Here is an 18821-nt window from a genome sequence, read left to right on the forward strand (position 1 = left end):
TTTATAAAAGTGCTGTGTATTTCTTCATTTGTAAAAACTTTTAAATTAGCAATAAAAAAAATACTGATTACGCCTTTAAGACTATAGATGTGAGAAGTCGAGCTTTCCTCAAGATACACTCCCAAAACACTGGGCGGGGTCTGCGTCCTGTGTCAGGAATGACGCTATCCCATTGGCCGACGCTCTGATGAGTCCACAGCGTTCTAGCATCGCTCTATGGCGCCCACAACACTGAATGTAGCAATCCCAAGTCCCATAGGCTACAGAAAAGGGCCTTTGATAATTGAAGCCCATGTTTTGAGTTGTTTATTAAAGCTCTGAATATGGAGAACACCGTGTACGAACAGCTCCATCTCATACGTCGTTCTTGTGACGCATAATTTATGGGTTCGCTGAGTCGTGAGGAAGAATAAGGAGAATCTTGAGGACTCCAGCTGGATCGATGCACAAACTGGATCATCAGATCGCGTGCATTCCTCCTTGCTAACCGTACGGAATTAGAGGATGGCTGGAATTGGGAACAGTTCAACATCTGGAATGGGTGACATCATCCAGCTGAATGTCGGAGGAATGAGGTACGCTGACGTCATGGCTTCTTTACATAAACTCGGAGTCAAAACAAGTTTATTTAAGATGAAATGATGTATGGCGGCTTCTGACTTTGATGTGACGGATGAGCGTTAATAAGTAACGGTAACAATCATGTCTTGCACTACAAAGCACATGATTTTGAACGTATTGAACAGGATTATGAATATTATTATTACGTTACATAACGGGACCAAGACTATTCAGTTCCTTATTTCATACCCGGTTTCTACATGTCCTAAACAGCATCATGAAACATAATATATCCCAAAACCCTAACACCATCATAATTAATGAAAAAAAAAAAAAAAACTTTTAACAAAAGAAAAACATATCCTTGAAAATGCCACAATTCCCCCCGAAAAACCATACGAATACTATATGAAATTGTGCTTTGGAAAAATAATATGCAGTACTAATAATGCTTAGTACTGTTTTAAGAGACCCCTATTCATTTTTATTTGTTTTACTTTTGCAACAATAACCGTAGACTGAATATTAGATCATTCTAGCTCATGAAGTGAAAAAGAAATCAGAATTTTGATTGCACCAAAAATCTTATCTCCATGCTTTCTTTCAGATTTAGCACATCAAGGCAGACTCTGACGTGGATTCCTGACTCTTTCTTCTCAAGGTAAGATAAGATGTTTGAAGCAGCACCATGGCCTTGTTGTTGTTGTTTTTCCCCCCTACACTTTTAATGAGTTCTGAAAGTTGTAGTTTGTTATATCAATCTAAAAAGTTCTGTTTGATTTAAATTTGATGCATCATGATATAAACACTTTAATAGATCTCCCAGAATTATCACACCAAATATTCTATTTGCTAAACCTCTCTTTGGGGTCGGAAAGATTTTTGAATGTTTTTGAAAGAATCGTCAAGGTTGCAATCATTTGCACAATAATACAGTAAAAACAGCAATACTGTGAAATATTCTTACAATATTCCTGTGATGGCAAAGGTGAATTTTCAGCATCATTACCCCAGTCTTGAGTGTCTCATTCTAATATGCTTTCCTAAACCATTCTTGTTGATTAATGAAACGAACGTAGTCATTGTATTACGAACATTGCATAGCTCTTTATAAATGTATTTTTTTTTTCTGCCCAGTTTACTTAGTGGGAGAATATCAACGCTACGGGATGAAACTGGAGCTGTGAGTAGAAATATGTATCATGCTATGATTAACCCAAAGTCCTAAGTTCCTTTTGTACCTGTAATTGTGTATAAAAACGAAATAATAAAACAAAAGAAGAAAATGCTTAATGAAATACTAAAATTAACATGTATTGAGGGCAGTGTTGGGAAAAGTTACTTTTAAAAGTAATGGATTACAATATTGCGTTACTCCCTAAAAAAGTAATTAATTGCATTACTTAGTTACTTTTTATGTAAATTAATGTGTTACATTACTTTTGCGTTGTTTCTTGTTTGTTTTTTAATAACAACAAACAAAGTTCTATTTTTGGAAAGTGTTAAGGCCCTTTCTCACCAAAAGTGAAATGAATAGTAGACAGTAGTACAGTAGAGGGCGCAGCTCCAAGAAACCTTTCAGCTGTGCTGCCATTCTGGATTAAAAAAGAATAGGATACATGAGGAGGAAGTTCAACACTATTATTTCTAAATCTAATCTTAAGTCATTTTTGCTTTATTAGTATGGTTGAATTAGATCATTGAAGGTCAGCAGCAAAGTCAATGGTTAATAAATTACGATTAAATACAAATAAGTATATTTGTGTAATTTAATATAGTTAATTATTACATGTTTGCATAAAATTCTGAGATTGCATTTCACTGTTTTTAGTAATTTTGAGGAATACTGAATGTTTTCGTGCAAGTGAGATGAGTAAATACCTGCTCACATTTAGTCTAGATCTACAATAACCATCATGTTCACACAGCGCACACACAACACCTCTGCACTTTATTTCTCTCAACATGGGGACAGGGGAGCTGTCAGTCAATAAAAAGAAAAAGTAACTTGTGTTACTTACTTGAAAAAGTAACTTAGATATTTTTTTGTAAATTGAAAAAGTAATGCGTTACTTTACTAGTTACTTGAAAAAGTAATCTGATTATGTAACTCAACTGTGGGTTGTTTGTTAAAAAAATCATTTAAAAGTTTTCCACATGCAATAAAAATAGAAATGTTTTCCAACTCTGAATCAGATTTTTTTTTTCTGCAAGATATTTATTGACAGAGACCCAACAGCATTTGCACCCATTTTAAACTTCCTTCGAACTAAAGAATTGGACTTGAGGTGAGATATGACATATGCCTATTTGTTATCCTTTACACATCCCTTGAGGAAAGTATCTGCATAGTTTAATGTGTGTAATATTCCTGCTTTTTCTGATAGGGGGGTTAACATAAGTATCCTACGACATGAAGCTGAGTTTTATGGCATTACACCATTAGGTATGGCATAACTGGACTGGATGCACCTGTTAACATTTTTTTATGATCACTTGACAGTTGTATCAATGTGTAATTCTTGCCTTGCATTTTTATTTGTCACTGATATGGTTAGTCCGTCGCTTACTGCTTTGTGAAGAACTGGAACGATCGTCATGTGGAAGTGTGTTGTTTCATGGCTACCTCCCTCCACCAGGTAGGGTGAGAGTAGATCTGCAGAAGAAAGAGAAAAAACAGTCACCGTTTCTTCCTCTCTGCCAAATATAACTCTAACATCAGTATGTGCCTGGTATTTTTGTCCTTCAGCTCTCCCAGCGAGAGCAGTGCCGTTGGGCAGGCTGCAGCTGTTGCAGGTCCAGAAGAGCGCTCAGCCCCCAGTGGTGCAGAGGGGGGTTACACCCGTTCCTGCCCTCAGTCTTCTCTCCCTGGACCCTCTGGGGTAGATGGACCGCAAAGACTGGGTGAGTACATACTTTCTCTCGCTCTCTCTCTTTTGTGCGATTATATTATATATATTTAGTGCGATTACTTATGGAAAAACCTGTACGTCATCATTGTCGCTTTTTTTGCTCAATTTTATCAATGAAAATAGTTCCAAACTAAGCAACAGCAGAACTGTTTTTTAACGAATTGAGTGAGCTATTGATTCAGTGACCCATTCATAAAGACAGCCACTTGCTTTGTTCCTGAATGAATCAGCCTTTTGAATGAAACAAACAAAAAATGTTATGGCCACATTATAGCCTTAGAAATTCTATGTTGAATCAAAATATTTCTTTCTAAAGCTATTTTTTGTAAAGTCTATTCAATGCTTTTTTTTTTAATCTAACACAATAATTACTTTTAATGATCTTCTGGGGAGGGGGTAATTTCTCAGCCATTTTTAGCAAGGATGCATTAAAGGTTTAGTTCACCCAAAAATGAAAATTCTGTCATTTATTACTCACCCTTAAGACCTTCGTTAATCTTCGGAACGCAAATTAAGATATTTTAGTTGAAATCCGATGGCTCAGTGAGGCCTGCATAGCCAGCAATGACATTTCCTCTCTCAAGATCCATAAAGGTACTAAAAACATATTTAAATCAGTTCATGTGAGTACAGTGGTTCAATATTAATATTATAAAGCGACGAGAATATTTTTGGTGCGCCAAAAAAACAAAATAATGACATATATAGTGATGGCCGATTTCAAAACACTGCTTCAGGAAGCTTCGGAGCGTTATGAATCAGCGTGTCGAATCAGCTGTTCGGAGCGCCAAAGTCACGTGATTTCAGCAGTTTGGCGGTTTGACACGCGATCCGAATCATGTTTCGATACGCTGATTCATAATGCTCCGAAGCTTCATGAAGCAGTGTTTTGAAAAATCTGCCATCACTAAATAGTCGTTATTTTGTTTTTTTGGCACAACAAAAATATTCTCGTCGCTTTATAATATTAATATTGAACCACTGTACTCACATGAACCGATTTAAATATGTTTTAAGTACATTCATGGATCTTGAGAGAGGAAATGTCATTGCTAGCTATGAAGGCCTCACGGAGCTATCGGATTTCAACAAAAATATCTTAATTTGTGTTCCGAAGATTAACGAAGGTCTTATGGGTGTGGAACGGCATGAGGGTGAGTAATAAATGACATTATTTTCATTTTTGGGTGAACTAACCCTTTAAGTTGATCAAAAAGTGAAAGTGAAGACATTTATAATGATTTCTATTTTAAATAAATCTGAAAAATGTATCACAGCTTCCACCAAAATATTAATCTGCGCAACTGCTATATTTATATATGAAGGAGAAATAATGAAAGACATCATCATCACTGTATGATCACCACTGACAGAGCTTGATTGTGAGCTCAAATATTCTCAGGTTGAATGCTAATAAACCACCCTATATAAAAATAATATAAAGTTTTCGTGGAATTTGAATGAAAGCTGTATTAGTGTAGCAGTGAGATAGCTGTAGAATTGGGTTGGCTATAGCTTTCTCAATACAGACAGAGAACAGGGCGAGAGGAGGGGGTGGGGGGGATGTGCCATGAAGACAAAGTATTCCCCTTACAAGCAGTAGTGCAGTAGGCAGGGTAAGGTCATCTTAAAAGGCCTTTTATGTCCTCTGTGCCCAGCAAAGTCATGTGAGAAGAATGAAGAGAGAGAGAGAGAGAGCGAGAGCGAGAAAAACAAGTTAATGGACAGGCCTTCTTTTTAACCATTTTATTGCATTTTGGTGCATTTATTTATAACACTGCAAAATATACAGAATATCATATTGAATCCACATTACATAGAATTTGTATAATAACTGACAGAACTTAAAAAAACATTAAAAAAATGAAAATGTGTTTTCAGATGATTTGTTGAAACAGTTAAAAAAGAATGACTATAGTTACTAATAATAGGCAATTATTACTTGTTTTTAATCATACATGCATTTACGTTTTACTATCAATATTACAGTATCCACTGAATGCCATAGAACTGTACGTATGTTGAAAGTTTATGTTCTAATTTCTTATATAAATCATAAATATCTTTTAAATAAAACAGACAGCGAGCATGAATGAGTTTAGTCTGAATTTTTTAACTATTGTGACAATTGTAGTTTTATTTGAGTGTACTGCATTTAGACCTACTGGTGTTTAAACATACTTGGTTATTGTTTTTTGTTTTTTTTATGTTACAATAGGATCACCAGTGGACCCTAGAAAGGTGCTGATTGTCGCTGGCCATCATAACTGGATTGTAGCTGCTTATGCACATTTTGTCATCTGCTACAGGTAAAGCTACATATCAATATTACAGTAATAAAGGTTATACTCACCATAGACTGACTGTGACTGTTCTTTAGAATAAAGGAATCATCAGGCTGGCAGCAGGTGTTTTCCAGCCCTTACCTGGACTGGGCCATTGAGCGGGTGGCCCTTAATGCTAAAGTTGTGGGCGGTCCACATGGAGATAAAGACAAGATGGTGGCAGCGTCATCGGAGAGCAGCATTATTTTGTGGAGTATCCAGGACGGAGGGAGCGGAAGTGAAATAGGTGGGAGGACAGAGCAAAAATGAAATGCACAGTCACTCATGTGTGTAGATTTTGTGAGATAACGCTTCTCTGTCTTTGTAAAGGTGTGTTCAGTCTCGGAGTACCCGTTGACTCTCTGTTTTTCATTGGGAGCCAGCTAGTCGCCACCAGTCACACAGGGAAGGTAGGAGTGTGGAACGCCGTCACCCAGCACTGGCAGGTAAAGCAATTCAGATTTAATACTACAACAGTCATGCCAGTTTAATAATCAGGGTTCATATTTGATCATGTCATTCGCAATGTATCACTTGTACAGGTGCAGGATGTGGTGCCCATCACAAGCTGTGACACTGCTGGCTCCTTCCTCTTGCTGGGTTGTAACAACGGCTCAATTTACTATATTGGTAAGCTGCTTATCTTCTCTCAACTGCAGTGAATTTATTTTTTATATAACATGAGTCATTAATGAGATGTGAAACCGGCAGTAACAGAGTCAGTGTTGAAAATGTAATTAAAATTGCATAAAGACATTAGTGTAATTAATTTCTCATACTAAATAGGTTACAAACTCATATATAATTCATCATCCTAATGTAGTTCTGTGATCCACATGTGTTTCAAGTTTATATTGTAAAGGTTTGTTACATTTTAAAGGTGCCATCGAACGTTTTTTTTTACAAGATGTAATATAAGTCTAAGGTGTCCCATGAATGTGTCTGTGAAGTTTCAGCTCAAAATACCCCATAGATTTTTTTTAATTAATTTTTTTAACTGCCCGTTTTGGGGCATCATTAACTATGCACCGATTCATGCTGCGGCCCCTTTAAATCACGCGCTCCCTGCCCCCTCTGAGCTGTCGATTATAATACAGTGCATTTACAACGTTCACACAGCTAATATAATATAACCCTCAAATGGATCTTTACAAGATGTTCGTCATGCATGCTGCACGCATACATCGATTCCTGTGAGTATAGTATTTATTTGAATGTTTACATTTGATTCTGAATGAGTTTGATAGTAGCTAGGCTGCAGCTAACGGGTTAAAGCTAACATTACACACTGTTGGAGAGATTTATAAAGAATGAAGTTGTGTTTATGAATTATACAGACTGCAAGTGTTTAATAACGAAAATAACTACGGCTCTTGTCTCCATGAATACAGTAAGAAACGATGATAACTTTAACCACATTTAACAGTACATTAGCAACATGCTAACGAAACATTTAGAAAGACAATTTACAAATATCACTAAAAATATCATGATATCATGGATTATGTCAGTTATTATTGCTCCATCTGCCATTTTTCGCTATTGTCCTTGCTTGCTTACCTAGTCTGATGATTCAGCTGTGCACATCCAGACGTTAATACTGGCTGCCCTTGTGTAATGCCTCGATCATGGGCTGGCATATGCAAATATTGGGGGCGTACACCCCGACTGTTATGTAACAGTCGGTGTTATGTTGAGATTCGCCTGTTCTTCAGAGGTCTTTTAAACAAATGAGATTTATATAAGAAGGAGGAAACAATGGAGTTTGAGACTCACTGTATGTCATTTCCATGTACTGAACTCTTGTTATTTAGCTATGACGAGGAAAATTCAATTTTTAATTCTAGGGCACCTTTAATGTAATGCAAGAGAGGTCTATTTGATTTTTTTTTTAATACATAAATATATACATTATTGTTTAAAAGTTTGGGGTCTATAAAAAAGTAATACTTTAATTCAGCAAGGAGGCATTAAAATGATCAAAATTGACAGTAATAATGGTACAAAAATTATATTTCAAATAAATGCTTTTCTTTTAAACTGTTTTCAACATTGTTAATAATATATGCTTCTTAAAGGATTAGTTCACTTTCAAATAAAATTTTCCTGATAATTTACTCACCCCCATGTCATCTAAGATGTTCATGTCTTTCTTTCTTCAGTCGAAAAGAAATTAAGGTTTTTGATGAAAACATTCCAGGATTATTCTCCTTATAGTGGACTTCAATGGCCTCCAGACGGTTGAAGGTCAAAATTAGAGTTTCAGTGCAGCTTCAAAGGGCTTTAAACAATACCAGACGAGGAATAAGGGTCTTATCTAGCGAAATGATCGGTCATTTTCGAAAAAAAATTAAATGTATATGCTTTATATAAACAAATGATCACCCTCCAAGTGCTTCCGCCAAAACCGCACTTCCGTATTCTTCAAAAAGCTTACGCTGTACTTCCTACGCCTTCCCAATTCAACTTACGGAAAAAATGGAACTGGCTCTGCGTTTTTTCCGTAAGTTGAATTTTTTTATATAAGGCATATACATTTACATTTTTTTCGAAAATGGCCGATCGTTTCGCTAATTAAGATCTTTATTCCTCGTCTGGTATTGTTTAAAGCCCTTTGAAGCTGCAGTGAAACTCTAATTTTGACCTTCAACTGTTTGGAGGCCATTGAAGTCCACTATAAGGAGAATAATCCTGGAATGTTTTCATCAAAAACTTTAATTCCTTTTCGACTGATGAAAGAAGGACATGGACATCTTGGATGACATGGGGGTGAGTAAATTATCAGGAAAATTTTATTTGAAAGTGAACTAATCCTTTAAGGGACCATATCAGCATATGAGAATGATTTCAAAAGGATCATGTGACACTGGGGTAATGAGGCTGAAAACTCCGCTTTGCCATCACAGGAATATTGTAAGAATATTTCACAGTATTACTGTTTTTACTCTATTATTGTGCAAATGATTGCAACCTTGATGATTCTTTCAAAAACATTCACAAATCTTTCCGACCCCAAACTTTTGAACAGTATTTTTGAGTTTATTATATTTAAATATGTCCATAACAAATGTATTAAACCCACTACACTGTGTGTTTCAAATATCACCACTGTTAAATGAGAAGGTGAAAAAGGAAAGGCCTAACCTTATTCTCTCTACTCACAGACATGCAGAAGTTTCCGCTAAGAATGAAGGATAATGACTTGTTGGTGACAGAGCTGTACCATGACCCATCAAATGATGCCATCACAGCCCTCAGTGTCTACCTGACTCCTAAAACCAGTGCGTCCGTGATGGTTAATTACTCTAATTAGGAACAATGAAGTGGTGAATCTGATCAGTCACTGATCTCACTGTGTTTGCAGGTGTGAGTGGGAACTGGATTGAGATAGCTTACGGAACCAGCTCAGGGGCCGTGCGTGTCATCGTGCAGCATCCGGAGACCGTTGGATCTGGTCCACAGCTCTTCCAGACCTTCACTGTCCACCGCAGCCCCGTCACGAAGATCATGCTCTCTGAAAAGCACTTAGTTTCAGGTACAGACTACACAGACGCTGGATATTATAATGAAAAAAGATGGTGATCTATAATTTTGCCTTTGTTTTGTTGAAGTGTGCGCCGACAATAATCACGTACGCACGTGGACGGTGACTCGGTTCAGAGGAATGATCTCCACTCAGCCAGGATCTACTCCACTGGCCTCATTTAAGATCATCTCACTGGAGGAGACAGAGAGCCACAGCAGCTATTCCTCCGGCAATGACATCGGTGAGAGATTTGATTGTAGCTTTCCACCATATCAGGAAGTTAAGGTACAAGAAGGACTGAAAAACTGCTTTTCCTCCATTGTCCTGTGAGCTAAACGGTTGTTATAATCACGTGCTGTTTCCATTCAGGTCCATTTGGAGAGCGAGACGACCAACAGGTGTTTATTCAGAAAGTCATTCCCATTACCAACAAACTCTTTGTTCGTCTCTCCTCTACGGGGAAGAGGTACATGTTGAAATACACATGATATGCATAACAAATGTAGTGTACTATTAAAAATACCTTAAAGGTGCCCTAGAATCAGAATTTGAATTTACCTCGGCATAGTTGAATAACAAGAGTTCAGTACATGGAAAAGACATACATTGAGTTTCAAACCCCATTGTTTCCTCCTTCTTATGTAAATCTCATTTGTTTAAAAGACTTCCGGAAAACACTCGGATCTCAACATAACACCAACTGTTACGTAACAGTCGGATCATTAATATGTATGACCCCAATATTTGCATAATGCCAGCCCATTCGATGCATTAGACAAGGAAAGGCAGTACTAACGGCTGGATCTGTGGACAGACAAGGTAAGCAAGCAAGAACAACAGCGAAAACTGACAGATGGAGCAATAATAACTGACATGATCCATGATATCATGATATTTTTAGTGATATTTGTAAATTGTCTTTCTAAATGTTTCATTAGCATGTTGCTAATATACTGTTAAATGTGGTTAAAGTTACCATCGTTTCTTACTGTATTCACGGAGACAAGAGTCGTTGCTATTTTCATTTTTAAACACGTGCAGTCTGTATAATTCATAAACACAACTTCATTCTTTATAAATCTCTCCAACAGTGTGTAATGTTAGCTTTAGCCACAGAGCATAGCCTCAAACTCACACAAAATCAAACGTAACCATCTAAATAAATATTTTACTCACATAATTCGAAGCATGCATACAGCATGCATGACGAACATCTTGTAAAGATCCATTTGAGGGTTATATTAGCTGTGTGAACTTTGTAAATGCGCTGTAATATAGTCGAGAGCTCGTGTGGCAGATAGAGCGCATCTCTTAAAAGGGCCGTGCTGAAAAAATCAGTGCATAGTTAATGATGCCCCAAAATAGGCAGCTAAAAAAATTAATAAAAATAAATCTATGGGGTATTTTGAGCTGAAACTTCACAGACACATTCAGGGGACACCTAGGACTTATATTACATCTTGTAAAAAAACAATCTAGGGCACCTTTAATATCGCAGATGTGGCCTGTGTTACCCAGCCATAACTGTTATATATAAAAATAGTAAATTAATGAATGAATTATTTTATATTGATGTTTTTCTATCTGTATTTCAGGATCTGTGAGGTGCAGGCGGTAGATGGCACTACAATCACTTGTTTTACAGTACGGGAGTGTGAGGGCTCGAGCCGCATGGGCTCCAGACCACGCCATTACCTCTTCACTGGCCATGCAAATGGGAGCATTCAGATGTGGGATCTCACCACCGCCATGGACACAGTCAACAAGAGTGACGATAAGGCTAGGCGTGAGCCAGGTCTGATTATTACTGTACTGGAAATAAGGAAAATCTAAAAATCACATTGGATGAAGTTGTAAATGATGCTACGTGTTTGCAGAGATGGGAGGTCCAACTGAGGAGGAGCTGCTGAAGCTGCTTGACCAATGTGATTTGAGCACATCACGCTGTGCCACGCCCAACATCAGCCCCGCCCCCTCTGTGCTGCAGCACAGCCGGCTACGAGAGTCCTGCTCCAGGTACTAGAGTCCAAAGCCATATTCACAAGTCTGAATTTTTATAATAAAACTGCACCACAAGATTTTACTCTTCATGCCAATAGTGAACTTTCTAATTGTGCAAATGCTGACTTTGCTGTCATTTGGATTGGATGTGAAACAGGTCTTAAAAGAATAGTTCACCCAAAAAATGTACCCCATAGTTAGACTGGGTAAACCCAGCCTGATCTGCCGGCGATTTGATTTCGCCCGGCAACTCAGTCTGGAAACCCGTACATTCATTTCTGCTGCATCTGTTACACTTTTGCGGGAACCAATCACAGACTGGCTTTATCCACCTTGCTCGCTATTGGCGGGTACAGAGCTCTTTCTATGGCTCTGGGCAGGTATAACACGATGACGTCTCTCGCACGACCGTCAGTCCAATTCCTTTTAACCTCTCAACGATGCTAAATGACTTTAGTTTAGCAAACAAATCGCCCGACTGGGTGTAAATACCACTCACTTTCATGTTTTTTTGCACAACCTGCAAAAATCGCTCGATGCCATTGCTGCTTCTGCACACCGCTGATCAATGCTACAAACCAATACAAACTAAACCTGTCTGGAGTTTTCGCATCGCTCTGCAAAAGTACGTCACCCGGATCGTTGATCTGATTGGTTGAAGGACTATCCAATTGCGTGAATAATGCTCGTTGATCACGCCTCTTGTGCAGTAGGAAATACATAGAAAACTCCCCAGACCAATGTTCAATTTTAAATTGAGCTTGGTCTGGTGATAGCCAGACAATCCCATAGTGACCACAGCTGTTAAAAGAGCCATAAACCGATATGACTAACGCTATAATCCTTGTCTTCTTAATGTGAAGGGACCAAGTTTTGGTTGTTTTTCACCCATAAATCTCATTTTGGATCCCACACAATAGTAGTGTTAAATCTGACCACAGATAAATTTGAAAGCACATATTTAAAAAAATGACAAATGCTTACGGCAATCACACAAGATTATCAATACATAAAATCTTATATATCAGTCCCTTCCTCACAAAGAGGACTAAGTATACTGCATATTATGCATATGCTTTCAGAGGTGTAAAGTATTTGAGTAAACGTAATTAGTTACTGTACTTAAGTATCTTTTTGCCTACTTTGTAGCTGTACTGAGTGTCAAAGATATTGGCAACTTTTACTCTCTACTAGATTACATTTTTGAGCAATTAAATGTATTTTTTACTCCACTACATTTGTGACGAGTAATGCAATTACAAAATACATTTTTCATGGCAGCTAACTTTTTCTGCAGCAGTTTGTTTCTGATATAAAGAAGCGATATTGCCATCTAAGGGCATTGAAGGTACTCTTGTGCATTTTGCCTTTACTCCCCCAAAACTTGTCAGCAAGGCTACTTTACTTGAATGTGAGTGCATTAGCAGGTAGTTTTTGATCACAGGTGTTTGATTTATTAGATGAGGAAATGACTGCAGCTGGTGATGAGGCTCAAACCAGCACATACAGTAGACTTTGACTATTTGTCACCACTTATATGTTTTACGTTACATTGTTTTATTTATCCGCTATATTGACAAGAACTTTTTGATGGATATTGGTTTACTTATGGCCTTTTTGTGCACCTGAGACTTGAGAATTTGTAGACGTTTAAAAGGTCGTTATGTCGACCTTGATTTATTGCAACATTGAGGTGTTCAGTTTTATTTTGATTTTACAAAATAAACATGATTTCTCATTTTACAAATCAATTGTTTCTTATTTTTACTGGCATGTCTCTCAGGTGTTGAGGACTAGTGATCTCTGAGCCTACATTCAGCATGAGTAAAATACTTAAGTACTGTTAAAATCAGATACTTTAAGACTTTTACTCAAGTCGTATTGGAATTGGTTACTTGTAACTTGTAGTTGAGTCATTTTCGATGTAAGGTATCAGTACTTTTACACATGTATAGTTTTCAGTAGGGCTGTCAAACGATTAATCGCATACAAAATAAAAGTTTGAGTTTGCGTAATATATGTGTGAGTAATATGTATATATAAATACACACAAATTAATGTATATATTTAAGAGAAATATGTTATTTATGTACAAAAAATGTATTTATATAATATAAATTATATAAAAATATAAATAAATACATATACTTGTAAATATTTCTCAAATATATACATGGATGTGTTTGTATTTATATATAATTACACACAGTACACCCACATATATTAGGCAAACTCAAAGTTTTATTTTGTATGCGATTAATCGTGATTGACAGCCCTAGTTTTCAGGTACTCTTTACACCTCTGGTTTTTGGCTTTAATGATTCTTTTTGGCCTTTTTTAAGATTGTCTTGGTCACTATAAACTGTCTTTGTATGGAAAAGAGTTACAAAAATATACATTTTAAGTAATATTGTAAGTAAATAATGTACACTGTAAATAAATTATGACAGAATTATATTTTTTGGGTGAACGATTCCTTTAATGTTCTTAATGAATCTTCTGTGAATGTGCGAAACACTCTTACATTAAAAATAAGGTGAAAAGCAATACAAAATTTTGTCATTTTTACAGTCTCCAGCTGCAGGCTCAGGAGCCCATCCCTGAGACGGCCACCTACGGAGCCCTGCGGCCGTACCGAGAGAGCCCCTTGCTGGCCCGTGCTCGACGCACAGAGAGCTTCCACAGCTACAGAGACTTCCACAGCTTAAACCTGACCAAAGCCTTGCTAGAGAACCATGGACAGTATGGATCCACCGAGGACGAGATTCGCCAATCTGCGGGGGAGAACGGCGCTGAGGACGCAGACAAAAGGAACTCTACAGTGGATCTTTGGGGGTCTAGAGCGTCTGAAACCCAGTCTGCAGCCGCTCGCAAACCCCCAGACAGCCCTGGAGACCAGCGACGAAGGGTCCATTTGATGGAGGAGGGGGCTGCAGACTGCAGAGCGGAGGGGGGGAGGAGGAGAGGGACGTTTGAAGCTAATTTTCTAAGCAGGAAAAAGGCACCTCCGGTTCCACAGTTGAGCCCCCCACCCGCAGCAGCTGATGGAGGGGGCAGCGACTCGTCCAGCACCGCCTCACCCTCGCCAACTAAAGTGGCCACATCCCCACGCCATCGCAAAGGCCCTGACACTGCATGTGAGTGATGCTTTACGCAGATTTGTCATACACAGGTCGTACCAAATACAATAATCTCTGATTGGGAAAAGAAGGTAGTTGAATGGATGAGTAGCGTTTCAGGATGTAGATGTGAATGTCGATCATAAGGTTTGGCAGGACGGCAGCTAGCAGCAATAAAAACCTCACTGTGTACAGAATTAAAGGGAAAATGCACCACAGAAATGGCCGCTTGGTTTTTCTTCACGTGTTAACTAGTTGAAAGATTTTATTTTGCTCTCTCTTGTCTGCTTTTTCCAAGCTTAAAAATTAGATTTGCCTAAAGTTCACTGGAGCAAGTTAATAAAAATTGACTAGATCCAATCAATCCAATCAAAAAAACTAATAAGACTTCTGGGGCCTCGTTTATAAAATCTTGCATAGAAACCATCTACATTTGATCTAAGATCATTTCTCATATGTGTGATTCAGAGAAATGCCTCACTTTCAGATATGGAATCTATAAATAGCAAATGATCTTGAAATTGTGCACAGCTAATTTCAGATCTCTAGCTTGTAAACGCCCCCTAATTATTGCCATTAACATATAAAAGAACACCAGTCCAAATCCTTTTGCTTGAGAATTGCGAGCAGTAAGAAATGCTTAGATTTCCAAATACCTGCAGTACTCCAACTCTCTGCCACAAAGTGATGTGCGAACGCCTGCTTAGAACCCAATGTGACGCTACGCACTTTTTCCATGTCGAAGACCGTTTTTATAAATATGGACGTTGCTATGGATTTTAGCATACGCACACTCCAAGATCAAATCTGTTCGTACGCACACTTTATAATTGAGGCCCCAGCTTTGTACGCCTGCACTTTCACTGCAAAATCTATTAGAGCAATGTGTTTGATTCTAGTTTATGTGTTAGATTTATCTTGTTTTTGATCATTAAAGGGATAGTCCACCTGAAAATTAAAACATGAAGAAAATCATGTCAGATTTGATGTCTGGGCTGCTCTCTTCCATACAATGAAAGCCGATGGAGAATATGGCTTCTAAAACTCCAAAAAGATTAGAGAATGTACTGTACAATATATATAAAAAACAAAAGTGGTCCATACGACTAATACTTTATAGACAGAGCTCTGTCAGAATAGAATGAAATTACTATTGTAATTTATTTGTTACAAACTGCTCTAAAACATGACTAGACGATCCAAATGCAGCTTTATTAAGGGTATACCACAATCATAATCTACATAACAACCACAGGGCAAATAATCCAAATATCAAACAGACATCCAAGACAAGCAAATTCAGGAAAACAGGCAGAAGATCAGAACCATAACACAGGAAACCAGAGTAAGCGCTCAGAAAAGCTATGGTAACACAACCAGACTTCACAAAGTGAAAGTGAAAACACTATATATAGTTATACAGAGTATAGTTATACACACCATAATTAGTAGCAGGCAATGGATTATGGGAAATGAAGTTCATAATCAAATAGCAAAGGAGTCAGGAGGAGTGCCCTCTGGTGGAGATCATGGGCGCTCCAACTGGTGAATGTAGAACTATTGTAGAATTTGAAGTTACTATTGAAGGCCTTGTCTTGAAAATCCTTGTTGACATCCGAGGTCCTGTTTGCTTTCATTGTATGGAAATGATCTGGACAGTCCACTTGTTCAATGCGGGGGTTGAAACACATGCAGGTAGATTTTTGGTGGACTATTGCTTCAATGGCTTGCTATTCTCTTATAACATTTTTTTTTTTTTTTTTATAAAGTAATTTAGCATGCTGATGCTACTGTCCACTAACGGTACCTTTAAAACACTGTGATGCACTTTATTTTCTGTCTTTACATTCATCCCTTTATAAAGAAAGGATTGAAAAGATGAACTTCAACTAATGATGAGATTTGAAGTGCAGGTTTGGCTCCACTGCTGCTGCCGTGAAAACCGATTGCTCTCTGTGAACTTTCAGCATGCATCCGCAGGGGATTTTTACTTGCTCTATCCATTTTTGGGATTTATTCAGTGCCTTTTGCGATTAAGATAGGTAATGCTGTGAGAAAGCAAAACAGATTCAGCTTTTTTCCTGGTGTGAGGGTTAGTTGGATTATCCTACTTATCAAGACGAGGAAAGAAAAGAAAGAAAAGAAGCATGTTTAAAGACAGCTGCCAGTTTTAAAGGTAGTGTACAAATCAAAATAAAAAATTCAATTTGTACTAATGTATTAGCTCTGTATTTAAAATACAAACGTCTAATCAACATGTGAATAATGTCATTACAAAGTATAATTTTATCATTTGCATTTCGACTTGTGTTAATAAGAATACACGGTAATGGATTATTTATATTTGACATGGAGCTTATTTTGCATTGTAAACTGATGAGCATGGACCATTACACTTTGTGTTCAGGTTATATCCTGCTAGAGAGAAATAGACAGTATATATCAGTGATACATATCCAATATAGACTATTAATATAGTTATATGTTGCTAAACGAGATTATTTTAATTGTAACTAAATGGACGCCTTTAACAAAGTATGTACTTTATATGAAGGGAATGATGAGATCTCATTAATGCTATGCAATCAGTGTAAACATTTTGGTGACAATAGGCCACGTAGCCTGAAATGAATAAAAGAAAAGCAGAAAGTTCTTAGGACAACAGCATGAAGCTAGAAAAATAAATAAATTAACAATAAAAAATAATTACCCCTTGGAAAATCTGCATGTTTAAAAGTGTCACTTCCCAAAATTACATAAATCTATAAAATCCCCCTTTGTTTTTTTTTTTAATGTCGTCTATTGCTATGACTGGTTTGCTAGTGTAGTGGTCTTTTTTGATAAAACCGGATATGCATACATTTGTTTTGATAAATAATTGCACTAATTTTGTTTTTGCCTTTGTCCACTGGTCCTAACTATACATAAATGTTGTGAGCAATCTAAGAGCATGTCTTAGAACATTTTACTTTATTCAGATTTCCATGCCATTTATTTGCCCTCTGAGATGTTTTAGTGTTTAATTGACAAGAGTATGATACTTTATGCTTGCTTTCAGAAATACGGTCACAACCTGATTTATGTTTTCAGCCTGGTTAATGTATGATTTCATCTCCAGGCAAGACGAGTCCTCTTCGTTTTAATATGCAGATTAGATATGTTATATCTAACAAGACTGCTTTATGCTTTATCTTATCAAGACTGTTTTAACTTAACCTGCTGCACAGATCATTGTGTGGCTTCAAGAGGAAATTACAGCTCATGCTACATGAAATATGGAAAAAAAATATGTGAAAATGGTACAGTACATGCACTGCAGATTGGTACTCGGCTTCTGTACATCTCCAGTGGCACAATAAAGTAACCAAATAAAACAGACTCTTGGCTTTTTTTTAATAAGAATGGAAACATCAACATTACAAGCACAACTTTTTTACATTTCACATCTTTCTAGATCAAATATTGTCCATTTATAGAAGCACTTGTTCAAGCGTACAAGACACAATAACCACACAAACCTTTGATTAAACTTAGTGTAAGTTCTGTTTTACAAAAAAAATAAAATAAAAAATAAATTATTGCAACAATAAATAATACTGACCATCTTTTAAAAAAAATTATATGTAAAAATGTTTTTTTAGGATAGTGCCATTTCATTTTTACCAGTATCTATGTGAAATAACACCACATGTATAAATATATTCACACTTTACAGGTTTAAAACAACCGATGAAGAACATCCACATGTGACATTGATGACAATTTTTTGCAGTTTAACTTGACATTTAAGACACTTGATCCATTGGCATCATCACAAATGTGTACACACACACACACACACACACACACACACACACACACACACACACACACTATTGCTCAGTCTAGTAGGCACAACACCACATTAGTTTTCATTTCCATTAATACAGATAGTCTAGGATATGTCTACTGGATTGACTATCTTCCTCATTCATGTGTCTGTAGAGACAGAAGAGATGGACTTCCTCTCTATGTTGGCATGAATAATTTGGAGACTCAGTTCATTAATACTTTATGATTGCGGTAATATTTCATAGCTACACATCCAGTCATAAGACTCCATTTAAAGCTATAATAATACAGTGCTATTTTCAGAACTGTTTGCTTCCTCTCGACATCAATGCTAAGTGCATATTACAGAAAAGATTATCTATGTCCGATAATAACATGTACAAGTAAGAAATTAGACTAAATGAAATCTCAGAAGTACAGTTCCAGATCAATTCAGTCTATCCTTCAAGTCTTCACCTCTCCTAAAGTATTCAGTAGGTGTTATACAGAAACATAACACACAAATTTTCTTTTTTTCTTTTTTTTTTTTGAGGCAGAACCACTGGTA

General features: G+C 37.0%; 1 protein-coding gene across 1 annotated transcript; it reads left to right on the forward strand.

The window, feature by feature from the left end:
- Positions 1-92: 92 nt before the first annotated feature.
- kctd3 (potassium channel tetramerization domain containing 3) lies at positions 93-17817 on the forward strand. The gene is given in 19 exon segments (XM_048191488.1): positions 93-575; positions 1169-1222; positions 1699-1744; positions 2776-2849; positions 2949-3007; positions 3120-3200; positions 3311-3322; positions 3325-3465; positions 5692-5782; positions 5854-6044; positions 6128-6243; positions 6340-6427; positions 8962-9078; positions 9162-9332; positions 9409-9564; positions 9693-9789; positions 10919-11118; positions 11201-11339; positions 13896-17817. Coding segments are annotated over 19 exon segments (2478 nt in total). The 5' UTR covers positions 93-504; the 3' UTR covers positions 14470-17817.
- Positions 17818-18821: the final 1004 nt, after the last annotated feature.

Source organism: Megalobrama amblycephala, linkage group LG5 (genome assembly GCF_018812025.1).
Source record: "Megalobrama amblycephala isolate DHTTF-2021 linkage group LG5, ASM1881202v1, whole genome shotgun sequence".
Classification (NCBI taxonomy): domain Eukaryota; kingdom Metazoa; phylum Chordata; class Actinopteri; order Cypriniformes; family Xenocyprididae; genus Megalobrama; species Megalobrama amblycephala.